Below are 14474 nucleotides of genomic sequence, written 5' to 3'. Positions count from 1 at the left end.
CATCGTGTAATATCGACATATTTCTGTGATGTTTGTAGTGATTAAAATTTAACATAGTGAATTATCTTCAGATTTCAGTGATAGATGATGTTTGCTCGTAATTTAGATTTAACATCGTGTAATATCGACATATGATGTTTGTAGTGATAACATCGTGATGTTTTCAGTACGTGATGTTTGTAGTGATTAAATTTAGCATCGTGTAATATCTACATATTTCAGTGACAGGTTATGTATGTATTGATTGATATTTCACATCGTGTAATATCGACAGATTTCTGTGGAAAGTGATGTTTGTAATGATATAAATATTTAACATCGTGTAATATCGACATATTTCAGTGATAGTTGATGTTTGTACGTGATGTAGTATTTAGCATCGTGTAATATCGATATATTTCAGTGATAGTTGATGTTTGTACGTGATGTAATATTTAACATCGTGTAATATCGACAGATTTCAGTGATAGGTGATGTTTGAACGTGATGTAATATTTAACATCGTGTAATGTCGAAATATTTCAATAATAGGTGATGTTTGTAGTCGTTAAAATTTAACATCGTGTAATATCGACATATTTCAGTGATAGGTGATGTTTGTAGTGATATAAATTTAACATTGTAATATCATCGTGTAGGTGATGTTTGTACGTGATCGAATATCAGATTTCAGTGATAGGTGATGTTTGTATATAAATATTTAACTTCGTGATTTATATTTAACATCGTGTAATATCGATAGATTTCGGTGATAAGTGATGTTTGTAGTGATATAAATGTTTAACATCGTGTAATATCGACATATTTCAGTGATTGTTGATGTTTGTACGTGACGTAATATTTAAAATGGTGTAATATCGACAGATTTCAGTGATAGGTGATGTTTGTACGTGATGTAGTATTTAACATCGTGTAATGTCGACATATTTCAGTGATAGGTGATGTTTCTAGCGATATAAATATTTAACATCGTGTAATATCGAGTTATTTTAGTGATTTAGCATCGTGTAATATCGACCTATGTCAGTGGTAGTTGATGTATGCACGCGTGTAATATTAAACATCGTGTAATATCGACAGATTTCAGTGATAAGTGACGTTTGTACATGAAGTAATATTAACATCGTGTAATATCGACATATTTCAGTGATAGGTGATGTTTGTAGTGATGTAACATTCAACATCGTGTAATATCGACATATTTCAGTGATAGGTGATGTATGTACGTGATGTAATATTTAACATCGTGTAATATCGACAGATTTCAATGATAGGTGATGTTTGTAGTGATTACAATTTAACATTGTGAATATCGACAGATTTCAGTGATAAGTGATGTTTGTAGTGATATAAATATTTAACATCGTGTAATGTCGACATATTTCAATGATAGTATCTGTAATTAGGGATATCACACTGTATTGTATGTCTAAACATCGTGTAAATGTGTCGGGTTTGTATCTGTAATTAGGGATATCACACTGTATTGTATGTCTAAACATCGTGTAAATGTGTCGGGTTTGTATCTGTAATTAGGGTTATCACACTGTATTGTATGTCTAAACATCGTGTAAATGTGTCGGGTTTATATCTGTAATTAGGGTTATCACACTGTATGGTATGTCTAAACATCGTGTAAATGTGTCGGGTTTGTATCTGTAATCAGGGATATCACACTGTATTGTATGTCTAAACATCGTGTAAATGTGTCAGGTTTATATCTGTAATTAGGGTTATCACACTGTATTGTATGTCTAAACATCGTGTAAATGTGTCGGGTTTGTATCTGTAATCAGGGATATCACACTGTATTGTATGTAACATATTTATAGTAGAATCGTCAGGATGTAAACTGTCGGGCTATTGTATCTAGTATGTAGAATCAGAAATGTGTCGGGTTTATATCTGTAATTAGGGATGTATAGTAGAATCATTTTCAGAACACTATTTATAGTGTATGTATAGTATCAGAACACTGTCGTGGCTATGTATAGTAGAATCAGAACACTGTCGAGGCTATGTATAGTAGAATCAGAACTCTGTCGGCGCTATTTATAGTAGAATCAGAACACTATCGTGGCTATTTATAGTAGAATCAGAACTCTCTCGGGGCTGTTTATAATAGAATCAGAACACTTTCGGGGCTATGTATAGTAGAATCAGAATTCTGTCGGGGCTATGTATAGTAGAATCAGAACACTGTCGAGGCTATGTATAGTAGAATCAGAACACTGTCGGGGCTATGTATAGTAGAATCAGAACACTGTCGGGGCTATGTATAGTAGAATCAGAACACTGTCGGGGCTATGTATAGTAGAATCAGAACACTGTCGAGGCTATGTATAGTAGAATCAGAACACTGTCGGGGCTATGTATAGTAGAATCAGAACACTGTCGAGGCTATGTATAGTAGAATCAGAACACTGTCGTGGCTATTTATAGTAGAATCAGAACACTGTCGAGGCTATGTATAGTAGAATCAGAACTCTGTCGGCGCTATTTATAGTAGAATCAGAACACTGTCGTGTCTATTTATAGTAGAATCAGAACACTGTCGAGGCTATGTATAGTAGAATCAGAACACTGTCGGGGCTATGTATAGTAGAATCAGAACACTGTCGAGGCTATGTATAGTAGAATCAGAACACTGTCGGGGCTATGTATAGTAGAATCAGAACACTGTCGTGGCTATTTATAGTAGAATCAGAACACTGTCGAGGCTATGTATAGTAGAATCAGAACACTGTCGTGGCTATGTATAGTAGAATCAGAACACTGTCGAGGCTATGTATAGTAGAATCAGAACACTGTCGGGGCTATTTATAGTAGAATCAGAACACTGTCGGGGCTATTTATAGTAGAATAAGAACACTGTCGAGGCTATGTATAGTAGAATCAGAACACTGTCGGGGCTATGTATAGTAGAATCAGAACACTGTCGGGGCTATGTATAGTAGAATCAGAACACTGTCGGGGCTATGTATAGTAGAATCGGAACACTGTCGAGGCAATGTATATTAGAATCAGAACTCTGTCGGGGATATGTATAGTAGAATCGGAACACTGTCGCGGCAATGTATAGTAGAATCAGAACACTGTCGAGGCTATTTATAGTAGAATCAGAACACTGTCGAGGCTATGTATAGTAGAATCAGAACACTGTCGGGGCTATTTATAGTAGAATCAGAACACTGTCGAGGCTATGTATAGTAGAATCAGAACACTGTCGAGGCTATGTATAGTAGAATCAGAACACTGTCGTGGCTATGTATAGTAGAATCAGAACACTGTCGAGGCTATGTATAGTAGAATCAGAACACTGTCGGGGCTATGTATAGTAGAATCAGAAATCTGTCGGGGCTGTGTATAGTAGAATCTATTTATAGTAGAATAAGAACACTCGAGGCTATGTATAGTAGAATCAGAACACTGTCGAGGCTATGTATAGTAGAATCAGAACTCTGTCGAGGCTATGTATAGTAGAATCAGAACACTGTCGAGGCTATGTATAGTAGAATCAGAACACTGTCGAGGCTATGTATAGTAGAATCAGAACACTGTCGTGGCTATTTATAGTAGAATCAGAACACTGTCGTGGCTATTTATAGTAGAATCAGAACACTGTCGAGGCTATGTATAGTAGAATCAGAACACTGTCGTGGCTATGTATAGTAGAATCAGAACACTGTCGAGGCTATGTATAGTAGAATCAGAACACTGTCGTGGCTATGTATAGTAGAATCAGAACACTGTCGAGGCTATGTATAGTAGAATCAGAACACTGTCGAGGCTATGTATAGTAGAATCAGAACACTGTCGACGCTATGTATAGTAGAATCAGAACACTGTCGAGGTTATGTATAGTAGAATCAGAACTCTCTCGGGGCTGTTTATAGTAGAATCAGAACACTGTCAAGGCTATGTATAGTAGAATCAGAGCTCTGTCGGGGCTGTGTATAGTAGAATCAGAACACTGTCGAGGCTATGTATAGTAGAATCAGAACTCTGTCGGGGCTATGTATAGTAGAATCAGAACACTGTCGAGGCTATGTATAGTAGAATCAGAACACTGTCGAGGCTATGTATAGTAGAATCAGAACACTGTCGAGGCTATGTATAGTAGAATCAGAACTCTGTCGGGGCTATGTATAGTAGAATCAGAACACTGTCGAGGCAATGTATAGTAGAATCAGAACACTGTCGAGGCTATGTATAGTAGAATCAGAACACTGTCGAGGCTATGTATAGTAGAATCAGAACACTGTCGAGGCTATGTATAGTAGAATCAGAACACTGTCGAGGCTATGTATAGTAGAATCAGAACACTGTCGAGGCTATGTATAGTAGAATCAGAACACTGTCGGGGCTATGTATAGTAGAATCAGAACTCTGTCGGGGCTATGTATAGTAGAATCAGAACACTGTCGAGGCTATGTATAGTAGAATCAGAACACTGTCGAGGCTATTTATAGTAGAATAAGAACACTATCGAGGCTATGTATAGTAGAATCAGAACACTGTCGGGGCTATGTATAGTAGAATCAGAAATCTGTCGAGGCTATGTATAGTAGAATCAGAACACTGTCGGGGCTATGTATAGTAGAATCAGAACACTGTCGGGGCTATGTATAGTAGAATCAGAACACTGTCGAGGCTATGTATAGTAGAATCAGAACACTGTCGAGGCTATTTATAGTAGAATCAGAACACTGTCGGGGCTATTTATAGTAGAATCAGAACACTGTCGAGGCTATTTATAGTAGAATAAGAACACTGTCGAGGCTATGTATAGTAGAATCAGAACACTGTCGAGGCTGTGTATAGTAGAATCAGAACACTGTCGAGGCTATTTATAGTAGAATCAGAACTCTGTCGGGGCTATTTATAGTAGAATCAGAACAGAATCAGAACACTGTCGTGGCTATTTATAGTAGAATCAGAACACTGTCGTGGCAATGTATAGTAGAATCAGAACACTGTCGAGCCTATGTATAGTAGAATCAGAACAATGTCGTGGCTATGTATAGTAGAATCAGAACACTGTCGAGGTTATGTATAGTAGAATCAGAACTCTGTCGGCGCTATTTATAGTAGAATCAGAACACTGTCAAGGCTATTTATAGTAGAATCAGAACACTGTCGGGGCTATGTATAGTAGAATCAGAATTCTGTCGGGGCTATGTATAGTAGAATCAGAACACTGTCGAGGCTATGTATAGTAGAATCAGAACACTATCGTGGCTATTTATAGTAGAATCAGAACACTGTCGAGGCTATGTATAGTAGAATCAGAACACTGTCGAGGCTATGTATAGTAGAATCAGAACACTGTCGAGGCTATGTATAGTAGAATCAGAACTCTGTCGAGGCTATGTATAGTAGAATCAGAACACTCTGTCGAGGCTATGTATAGTAGAATCAGAACACTGTCGGGGCTATGTATAGTAGAATCAGAACACTGTCGGGACTATGTATAGTAGAATCAGAACACTGTCGAGGCAATGTATAGTAGAATCAGAACACTGTCGGGGCTATTTATAGTAGAATCAGAACACTGTCGAGGCTATGTATAGTAGAATCAGAAAACTGTCTGGGCTGATTATAGTAGAAACAGAACTCTGTCTGGGCTGTTTATAGTAGAATCAGAACTCTCTCGGGGCTGTTTATAGTAGAATCAGAAAACTGTCGGGGCTATTTATAGTAGAATCAGAACTCTGTCGGGGCTATTTATAGTAGAATCAGAACACTGTCGAGGCTATGTATAGTAGAATCAGAACACTGTCGAGGCTATGTATAGTAGTAGAATCAGAACACTGTCGAGGCTATTTATAGTAGAATAAGAACACTGTCGAGGCTATGTATAGTAGAATCAGAACACTGTCGAGGCTGTGTATAGTAGAATCAGAACACTATCGAGGCAATGGATAGTAGAATCAGAACACTGTCGGGGCTATGTATAGTAGAATCAGAACTCTGTCGGGGCTATGTATAGTAGAATCAGAACACTGTCGAGGCTATGTATAGTAGAATCAGAACACTGTCGAGGCTGTTTATAGTAGAATCAGAACACTGTCGAGGCTATTTATAGTAGAATCAGAACTCTGTCGAGGCTGTTTATAGTAGAATCAGAACACTGTCGAGGCTATGTATAGTAGAATCAGAACACTGTCGGGGCTATTTATAGTAGAATCAGAACACTGTCGAGGCTATGTATAGTAGAATCAGAACACTGTCGGGGCTATGTATAGTAGAATCAGAACACTGTCGAAGAATCAGAACACTGTCGAGGCTATGTATAGTAGAATCAGAACACTGTCGAGGCTATGTAGAATCAGAACACTGTCGAGGCTATGTATAGTAGAATCAGAACACTGTCGGGGCTATGTATAGTAGAATCAGAACACTGTCGAGGCTATGTATAGTAGAATCAGAACACTGTCGAGGCTATGTATAGTAGAATCAGAACACTGTCGAGGCTATGTATAGTAGAATCAGAACACTGTCGAGGCTATGTATAGTAGAATCAGAACACTGTCGAGGCTATGTATAGTAGAATCAGAACACTGTCGAGGCTATGTATAGTAGAATCAGAACACTGTCGAGGCTATGTATAGTAGAATCAGAACACTGTCGAGGCTATGTATAGTAGAATCAGAACACTGTCGAGGCTATTTATAGTAGAATCAGAACACTGTCGAGGCTATTTATAATAGAATCAGAACACTGTCGAGGCTATGTATAGTAGAATCAGAACACTGTCGAGGCTATGTATAGTAGAATCAGAACACTATCGTGGCTATTTATAGTAGAATCAGAACACTGTCGCGGCAATGTATAGTAGAATCAGAACACTGTCGAGGCTATTTATAGTAGAATCAGAACACTGTCGAGGCTATTTATAATAGAATCAGAACACTGTCGAGGCTATGTATAGTAGAATCAGAACTCTGTCGGGGCTATGTATAGTAGAATCGGAACACTGTCGAGGCAATGTATATTAGAATCAGAACACTGTCGGTGATTTGTATAGTAGAATCGGAACACTGTCGCGGCAATGTATAGTAGAATCAGAACACTGTCGAGGCTATGTATAGTAGAATCAGAACACTGTCAGGGCTATGTATAGTAGAATCAGAACACTGTCGTGGCTATTTATAGTAGAATCAGAACACTGTCGTGGCTATGTATAGTAGAATCAGAACACTGTCGAGGCTATGTATAGTAGAATCAGAACACTGTCGAGGCTATTTATAGTAGAATCAGAACACTGTCGAGGCTATGTATAGTAGAATCAGAACTCTGTCGGGGCTGTTTATAGTAGAATCAGAACACTGTCGGGGCTATGTATAGTAGAATCAGAACACTGTCGGGCTATGTATAGTAGAATCAGAACTCTGTCGAGGCTATTTATAGTAGAATCAGAACACTGTCGGGGCTATTTATAGTAGAATCAGAACACTGTCGAGGCTATGTATAGTAGAATCAGAACACTGTCGTGGCTATTTATAGTAGAATCAGAACACTGTCGAGGCTATGTATAGTAGAATCAGAACACTGTCGGGGCTATGTATAGTAGAATCAGAACTCTGTCGGGGCTATGTATAGTAGAATCAGAACACTGTCGAGGCTATGTATAGTAGAATCAGAACACTGTCGAGGCTGTTTATAGTAGAATCAGAACTCTCTCGGGGCTGTTTATAGTAGAATCAGAACTCTGTCGGGGCTGTTTATAGTAGAATCAGAACTCTGTCGGGGCTATTTATAGTAGAATCAGAACACTGTCGAGGCTATTTATAGTAGAATCAGAACACTGTCGAGGCTATTTATAGTAGAATCAGAACACTCGAGGCTATGTATAGTAGAATCAGAACACTATCGTGGCTATTTATAGTAGAATCAGAACACTGTCGAGGCTATGTATAGTAGAATCAGAACTCTGTCGGGGCTATTTATAGTAGAATCAGAACTCTGTCGAGGCTATGTATAGTAGAATCAGACCACTGTCGGGGCTATTTATAGTAGAATCAGAACTCTGTCGGGGCTATTTATAGTAGAATCAGAACACTGTCGGGGCTATTTATAGTAGAATCAGAACACTGTCGAGGCTATGTATAGTAGAATCAGAACACTGTCGAGGCAATGTATAGTAGAATCAGAACACTGTCGAGGCTATGTATAGTAGAATCAGAACTCTGTCGAGGCTATGTATAGTAGAATCAGACCACTGTCGAGGCTATGTATAGTAGAATCAGAACACTGTCGAGGCTATGTATAGTAGAATCAGAACTCTGTCGAGGCTATGTATAGTAGAATCAGAACACTGTCGTGGCTATTTATAGTAGAATCAGAACACTGTCGAGGCTATGTATAGTAGAATCAGAACACTGTCGGGGCTATGTATAGTAGAATCAGAAATCTGTCGAGGCTATGTATAGTAGAATCAGAACACTGTCGGGGCTGTTTATAGTAGAATCAGAACTCTCTCGGGGCTGTTTATAGTAGAATCAGAACACTGTCGGGGCTATTTATAGTAGAATCAGAACACTGTCGAGGCTATTTATAGTAGAATCAGAACACTGTCAGGGCTATTTATAGTAGAATCAGAACACTGTCGAGGCTATGTATAGTAGAATCAGGACACTATCGGGGCTATTTATAGTAGAATCAGGACACTATCGAGGCTATTTATAGTAGAATCAGAACACTGTCGGGGCTATTTATAGTAGAATCAGAACACTGTCGAGGCTATGTATAGTACAATCAGAACACTATCGAGGCTATGTATAGTAGAATCAGAACACTGTCGTGGCTATTTATAGTAGAATCAGAACACTATCGAGGCTATTTATAGTAGAATCAGGACACTGTCGAGGCTATGTATACTAGAATCAGAACACTTTCTAGGCTGTTTATATTAGAATTGTAACACAGTGGAGGCTGTTTATAGAATCATTGAAGCACTGTCGAGGCTGTTTGTAATATGATTGCAACAACACTTCACTTCGTTTGTTTTAGATTTTAAGTTTAATCCCGATTTTCTTTGATTGACGTTGAAATTTGCAGTTGAAAGAATATCGTAAAGAGTTACAGCCTTTTGTTTAAGATTTACAAAGACATTGTTGTATATTTGTTTAATTCATTCCTATTTGAACGACGCCTTAAATTGATATCAACACGTTGATGAAGGAGTATGTGAATGTGTTGGAATACGAAAACAAAGCGGAAGTATCCTCTCCCAGCTTTTTTCTCTCTCTTCACAGGTATGGTTGTACAACGACACTGGAAACAAAAATAATGATGAACACATAAGTATTTCCGATAAAGACCTGTAGCTAAGCCTAACACTTGTCACTAAAGGACGAACGTCGTGATTTGTTAACATTTGGAAGGTTGGCTTGTTCGATAAAAGAAATAAAAATAGCAATATAACGTCAAATCTGCTTTAAAAATAATTAAAAAAAAATTCCAATCAAAGCTTTGTAAGCAAGTAATGTCACGCGTTTGTAGAGTAAATGAGAGTTGCTAGCAGTAAATGTATAATTGTAGAGAATTAATATCTTACAATACTTTTTAGAAATTATTTACCTTCTTTCACATATCCAGTTGAATTCATTAGCACAATTATCATCATTCCACCTATAGTCCAAGAATCCATTTATTGTCAGACAGTGTTCTTTCCCTTTCTGATTATTCGGTTCCTTTGGTCCCCAGTCTGTAAATCCAATCCTTTCTCCTGTGCTTACCCAGAGCCAGACACCCTCACTGTGTATATCCGTGCCTCCAAGGGAGTAGATCCGGGGCTCCGGTTCTTCTACAAATTACCAGATTTTTAAATAGTAAATATGATCAATACATGCCTTCAACAAACAACTGAAAAAGTGATAAGAGAGCGCACGGAAACGGTTATATATAAGGGAAAAGTATGTATTACTCCTAATGTCAGAAAGTTTAATTTACCATGAATGTAACAAAAACAATGAACTGAAGTTTGAATTTTGAGGACACCATGGTAGAACTATTTCTATTTTCACTTTTGATTTTACTATTATTGCATATATTACAAGTGTAACAGCTGATCAATAATGGTACAGGGTTTTTGGTGAAATATGATCATTACGATGTTAATTAAAAACGACACCAATATTAGCACATAAACCTTTCTTACTGATTCTCCGCAATTCTGATTGGACGAAGTTATTTTCCTCTTCGCTCAAGATCTCCGCTAGATACGCCTCCTTAGATTGGCAGTCCCCCTTGTTTTAAATTGGAAGTCAATCAGATTTAATTATTTAAAGTTAATATTGCCAATCAATATCAGTTTTACGTCCGTATTAATCAGATGACTTCAGTAATATGTATTGGTATACCCCAATACACAGTTCGGGATATATGGACCTGGGTCTATTTTTCCTAATGTAGAAACTTTTCAGGTATACAAACGTGATCGGACAGATAATTGAAAGCGATCTATGTGTTTGTATTTGATATTTTGTTTTATTAAAATGACAGCGAACAGGGTTTAAGCCTTCTTTTGTTATCATCTATAAAAACGTTGCCTTATAAAACAGAAGTTTTTTGAAATGTTGAAAATAGCATACACATCATGAGACAACAAAGTTATGATTTGCATTATTGACATTACTTTGTTTCGGATGATAAAGGAATATGTTTAACTTATTCAGATTAATATACATGTTTTCAAACCTACCCAGTATCAGACGCAGTGAGCATAGAATATATAATACCCAGATAAAACAAACAGATTTCCACAAAAAATCTTTTAATTACAATGTATGTGGATTAATTATGACATTGTTAATATCGATTGATGTTATATGTAAAAGATGTTGTCTTTTTAATTGAATAGAATTTTAATAGCATTATATTTGACTGATATTACAAAACAAATTTTGATTTGAAATTATATCTTTCTAAGTTGGTACAGCCCCCTGTTGTTCACACATTACCCTTCCATCCCGCCATGTGGTACGAGTGCTGGAAAACAGGTAACAGCTATAGTTATAGTACACCCAGCCTGCAGGACAGGTCAGTACAAAACTACCTACAACAAATAGGTATAGTTATAGTACACCTAACCTTTAGGACAGGTCAGTACAATACTACCTACAACAGGTATAGTTATAGTACACCTAACCTTTAGGACAGGTCAGTACAAACCACCTACAACAAACAGGTATAGTACACCAAACCTTTAGGACATGTCAGTACAATACCAACTACAACAAACAGGTATAGTTATAGTACACCTAACCTTTAGGACAGGTCAGTACAAACCACCTACAACAAACAGGTATAGTTATAGTACACCTAACCTTTAGGACAGGTCAGTACAAACCACCTACAACAAACAGGTATAGTTAGAGTACACCTAACCTTTAGGACAGGTCAGTACAATACTACCTACAACAGGTATAGTTATAGTACACCTAACCTTTAGGACAAGTCAGTACAAACCACCTACAACAGACAGGTATAGTACACCTAACCTTTAGGACAAGTCAGTACAAACCACCTACAACAGACAGGTATAGTACACCTAACCTTTAGGACAGGTCAGTACAATACCACCTACAACAAACAGGTATAGTTATAGTACACCTAACTTTGTGACAGGTCAGTACAAACCACCTACAACAAACAGGTATAGTTAGAGTACACCTAACCTTTAGGACAGGTCAGCGCAAACCACCTACAACAAACAGGTATAGTTATAGTACACCTAACCTTTAGGACAGGTACAATACACCTACAACAAACAGGTATAGTTATAGTACACCTAACCTTTAGGACAAGTCAGTACAAACCACCTACAACAGACAGGTATAGTACACCTAACCTTTAGGACAGGTCAGTACAATACCACCTACAAAAACAGGTATAGTTATAATACCCCTAACCTTTAGGACAGGTCAGTACAATACCACCTACAACAGACAGGTATAGTTATAGTACACCTAACCTTTAGGACAGGTCAGTACAATACCACCTACAAAAACAGGTATAGTTATAATACACCTAACCTTTAGGACAGGTCAGTACAATACCACCTACAACAGACAGGTATAGTTATAGTACACCTAACCTTTAGGACAGGTCAGTACAATACCACCTACAACAGACAGGTATAGTTATAGTACACCTAACCTTTAGGACAGGTCAGTACAATACCACCTACAACAGACAGGTATAGTTATAGTACATCTAATCTTTAGGACAGGTCAGTACAATACCACCTACAACAAACAGGTATAGTTAGAGTACACCTAACCTTTAGGACAGGTCAGTACAATACCTCCTACAACAAACAGGTATAGTTAGAGTACACCTAATCTTTAGTACAGGTCAGTGCGAACCACCTACAACAAACAGGTATAGTTATAGTACACCTAACCTTTAGGACAGGTCAGTACAAACCACCTACAACAAACAGGTATAGTTAGAGTACACCTAACCTTTAGGACAGGTCAGTACAATACTACCTACAACAAGTATAGTTATAGCACACCTAACCTTTATGACAGGTCAGTACAAACCACCTACAACAAACAGGTATAGTTATAGTACACCTAACCTTTAGGACAGGTCAGTACAAAATACCTACAACAAACAGGTATAGTTATAATACACCTAACCTTTAGGACAGGTCAGCGCAAACCACCTACATCAAACAGGTATAGTTATAGTACACCTAACCTTTAGGACAGGTCAGTACAATACCACCTACAACAAACAGGTATAGTTATAGTACACCTAACCTTTAGGACAGGTCAGTACAATACCACCTACAACAAACAGGTATAGTTATAGTACACCTAACCTTTAGGACAGGTCAGTACAATACCACCTACAAAAACAGGTATAGTTATAATACACCTAACCTTTAGGACAGGTCAGCGCAAACCACCTACAACAAACAGGTATAGTTATAGTACACCTAACCTTTAGGACAGGTCAGTACAATACCACCTACAACAAACAGGTATAGTTATAGTACACCTAACCTTTAGGACAAGTCAGTACAAACCACCTACAACAGACAGGTATAGTACACCTAACCTTTAGGACAGGTCAGTACAATACTACCTACAACAAACAGGTATAGTTATAGTACACCTAACCTTTAGGACAGGTCAGTACAATACTACCTACAACAATATAGTAGAGTTATACATATTTCGTAGCGAGCTTTCCGTATGTAACAATTAAAATCAAATATATAATGACAATTAACTTTATATTGTATCACACATTTGATGGCGTGTACAATGAATTTGGATCGAGAATCGATCAGGGGACGTAACTCATATCTATCAGGGATTACAGCGGAGAAGTGAAGGTCACATCAACAATCAATCATCTGCTATCAGAAATTGAAAATGTCACAGAGAAAAAACTATAGAATTCCTGGTGTGTTGCAGTTTATAGATAACCAAACTGAAATCATAGATCATCAAATTGCAGTTTCTATCATACGGACAATTCAAATAAGATAAAATGTGATTGCACTATATTTTTTTAATATAGCATGACTGTTTCATACTGGCACCTAGAAGTTTTACCTAGGGGAAATTTCATCGGTAAACGCATGGACGAAAATAAAGTGGTACCTTTTAGCGGAAACGATCTTTGTTCATATTGATCTCGGAGATTTCCAAAATCTTCCTTCAGTGTGCGTTCAAGATTTCCGAAATCTTCTTTGAGGGTGCGTTCGAGATTTCCAAAATCTTCTTTGAGGGTGCGTTCGAGATTTCCGAAATCTTCTTTGAGTTTGCGTTCGAGATTTGCTGCATCTTGCCGTAGGATGCGTCGTATCTCGGGCATAGCATATTCCATGATATCCATTGTCTTCAACGCATTGCAGTGACGTCTTTGGTGTTCGGGAAGAATATTTTGATTATAAGTGACATCGATCTGGATAAAGATGAAGATAAACAAGGCACGTGTCATTGCCAACATCACTCCGGATTTTACTGACTACTCAGGCAGGCAGACCTGATGGACGCGTTTTTATAACCAGTTTACGAGCCTTTTCGGAAGTGCTCATCCGTGCTTTTAATAATAAGGGAGGAAGAAATTAACGGTCAGCACAATGGAAATATGCCAAACAGAGCCATCATTAACTACAAACCCGACACATTTACACCATGTTTAGACATACAATACAGTGTGATATCCCTGATTACAGATACAAACCCGCCACATTTACACGATGTTTAGACATACAATACAGTGTGATATCCCTGATTACAGATACAAACCCGACACATTTACACGATGTTTAGACATACAATACAGTATGATATCCCTGATTACAGATACAAACCCGCCACATTTACACGATGTTTAGACATACAATACAGTATGATATCACTGATTACAGATACAAACCCGACACATTTACACGATGTTTAGACATACAATACAGTGTGATATCCCTGATTACAGATACAAAC

At 37.7% G+C, this 14474-nt stretch overlaps 1 protein-coding gene across 1 annotated transcript; it reads right to left on the bottom strand.

Annotated features, from left to right (window-relative positions):
- Window positions 1-9001: 9001 nt before the first annotated feature.
- LOC132557557 (perlucin-like) lies at window positions 9002-13986 on the bottom strand. Its single transcript, XM_060222053.1, has 5 exons — window positions 13629-13986; window positions 10968-11062; window positions 10166-10253; window positions 9586-9811; window positions 9002-9279 (listed from the first exon to the last, which is right to left on the bottom strand). The coding sequence occupies exons 1-5, from the start codon at window positions 13975-13977 to the stop codon at window positions 9255-9257; spliced, it is 783 nt and encodes a 260-aa protein (XP_060078036.1). The 5' UTR covers window positions 13978-13986; the 3' UTR covers window positions 9002-9254.
- Window positions 13987-14474: the final 488 nt, after the last annotated feature.

This window comes from Ylistrum balloti, unplaced genomic scaffold, assembly GCF_031769215.1.
Source record: "Ylistrum balloti isolate Yb309-2 unplaced genomic scaffold, AGI_CSIRO_Ybal_v1 Utg370694, whole genome shotgun sequence".
Taxonomy (NCBI): domain Eukaryota; kingdom Metazoa; phylum Mollusca; class Bivalvia; order Pectinida; family Pectinidae; genus Ylistrum; species Ylistrum balloti.
This window is presented reverse-complemented; position numbering and strand designations above follow the sequence as displayed.

What these genes read in the sequence shown, in the direction of transcription:
- LOC132557557 (XM_060222053.1), bottom strand. Translation starts at nt 13,977, where the DNA reads ATGTTGGCAATGACACGTGCCTTGTTTATCTTCATCTTTATCCAGATC. An exon ending in AAGATCGTTTCCGCTAAAAG is followed by an intron (nt 11,063 to 13,628) that starts GTACCACTTTAT and finishes TATTTGTTGTAG; the next exon opens with GTAGTTTTGTACTGACCTGT. An exon ending in ATCAGAATTGCGGAGAATCA is followed by an intron (nt 9,812 to 10,165) that starts GTAAGAAAGGTT and finishes GGTAATTTGTAG; the next exon opens with AAGAACCGGAGCCCCGGATC.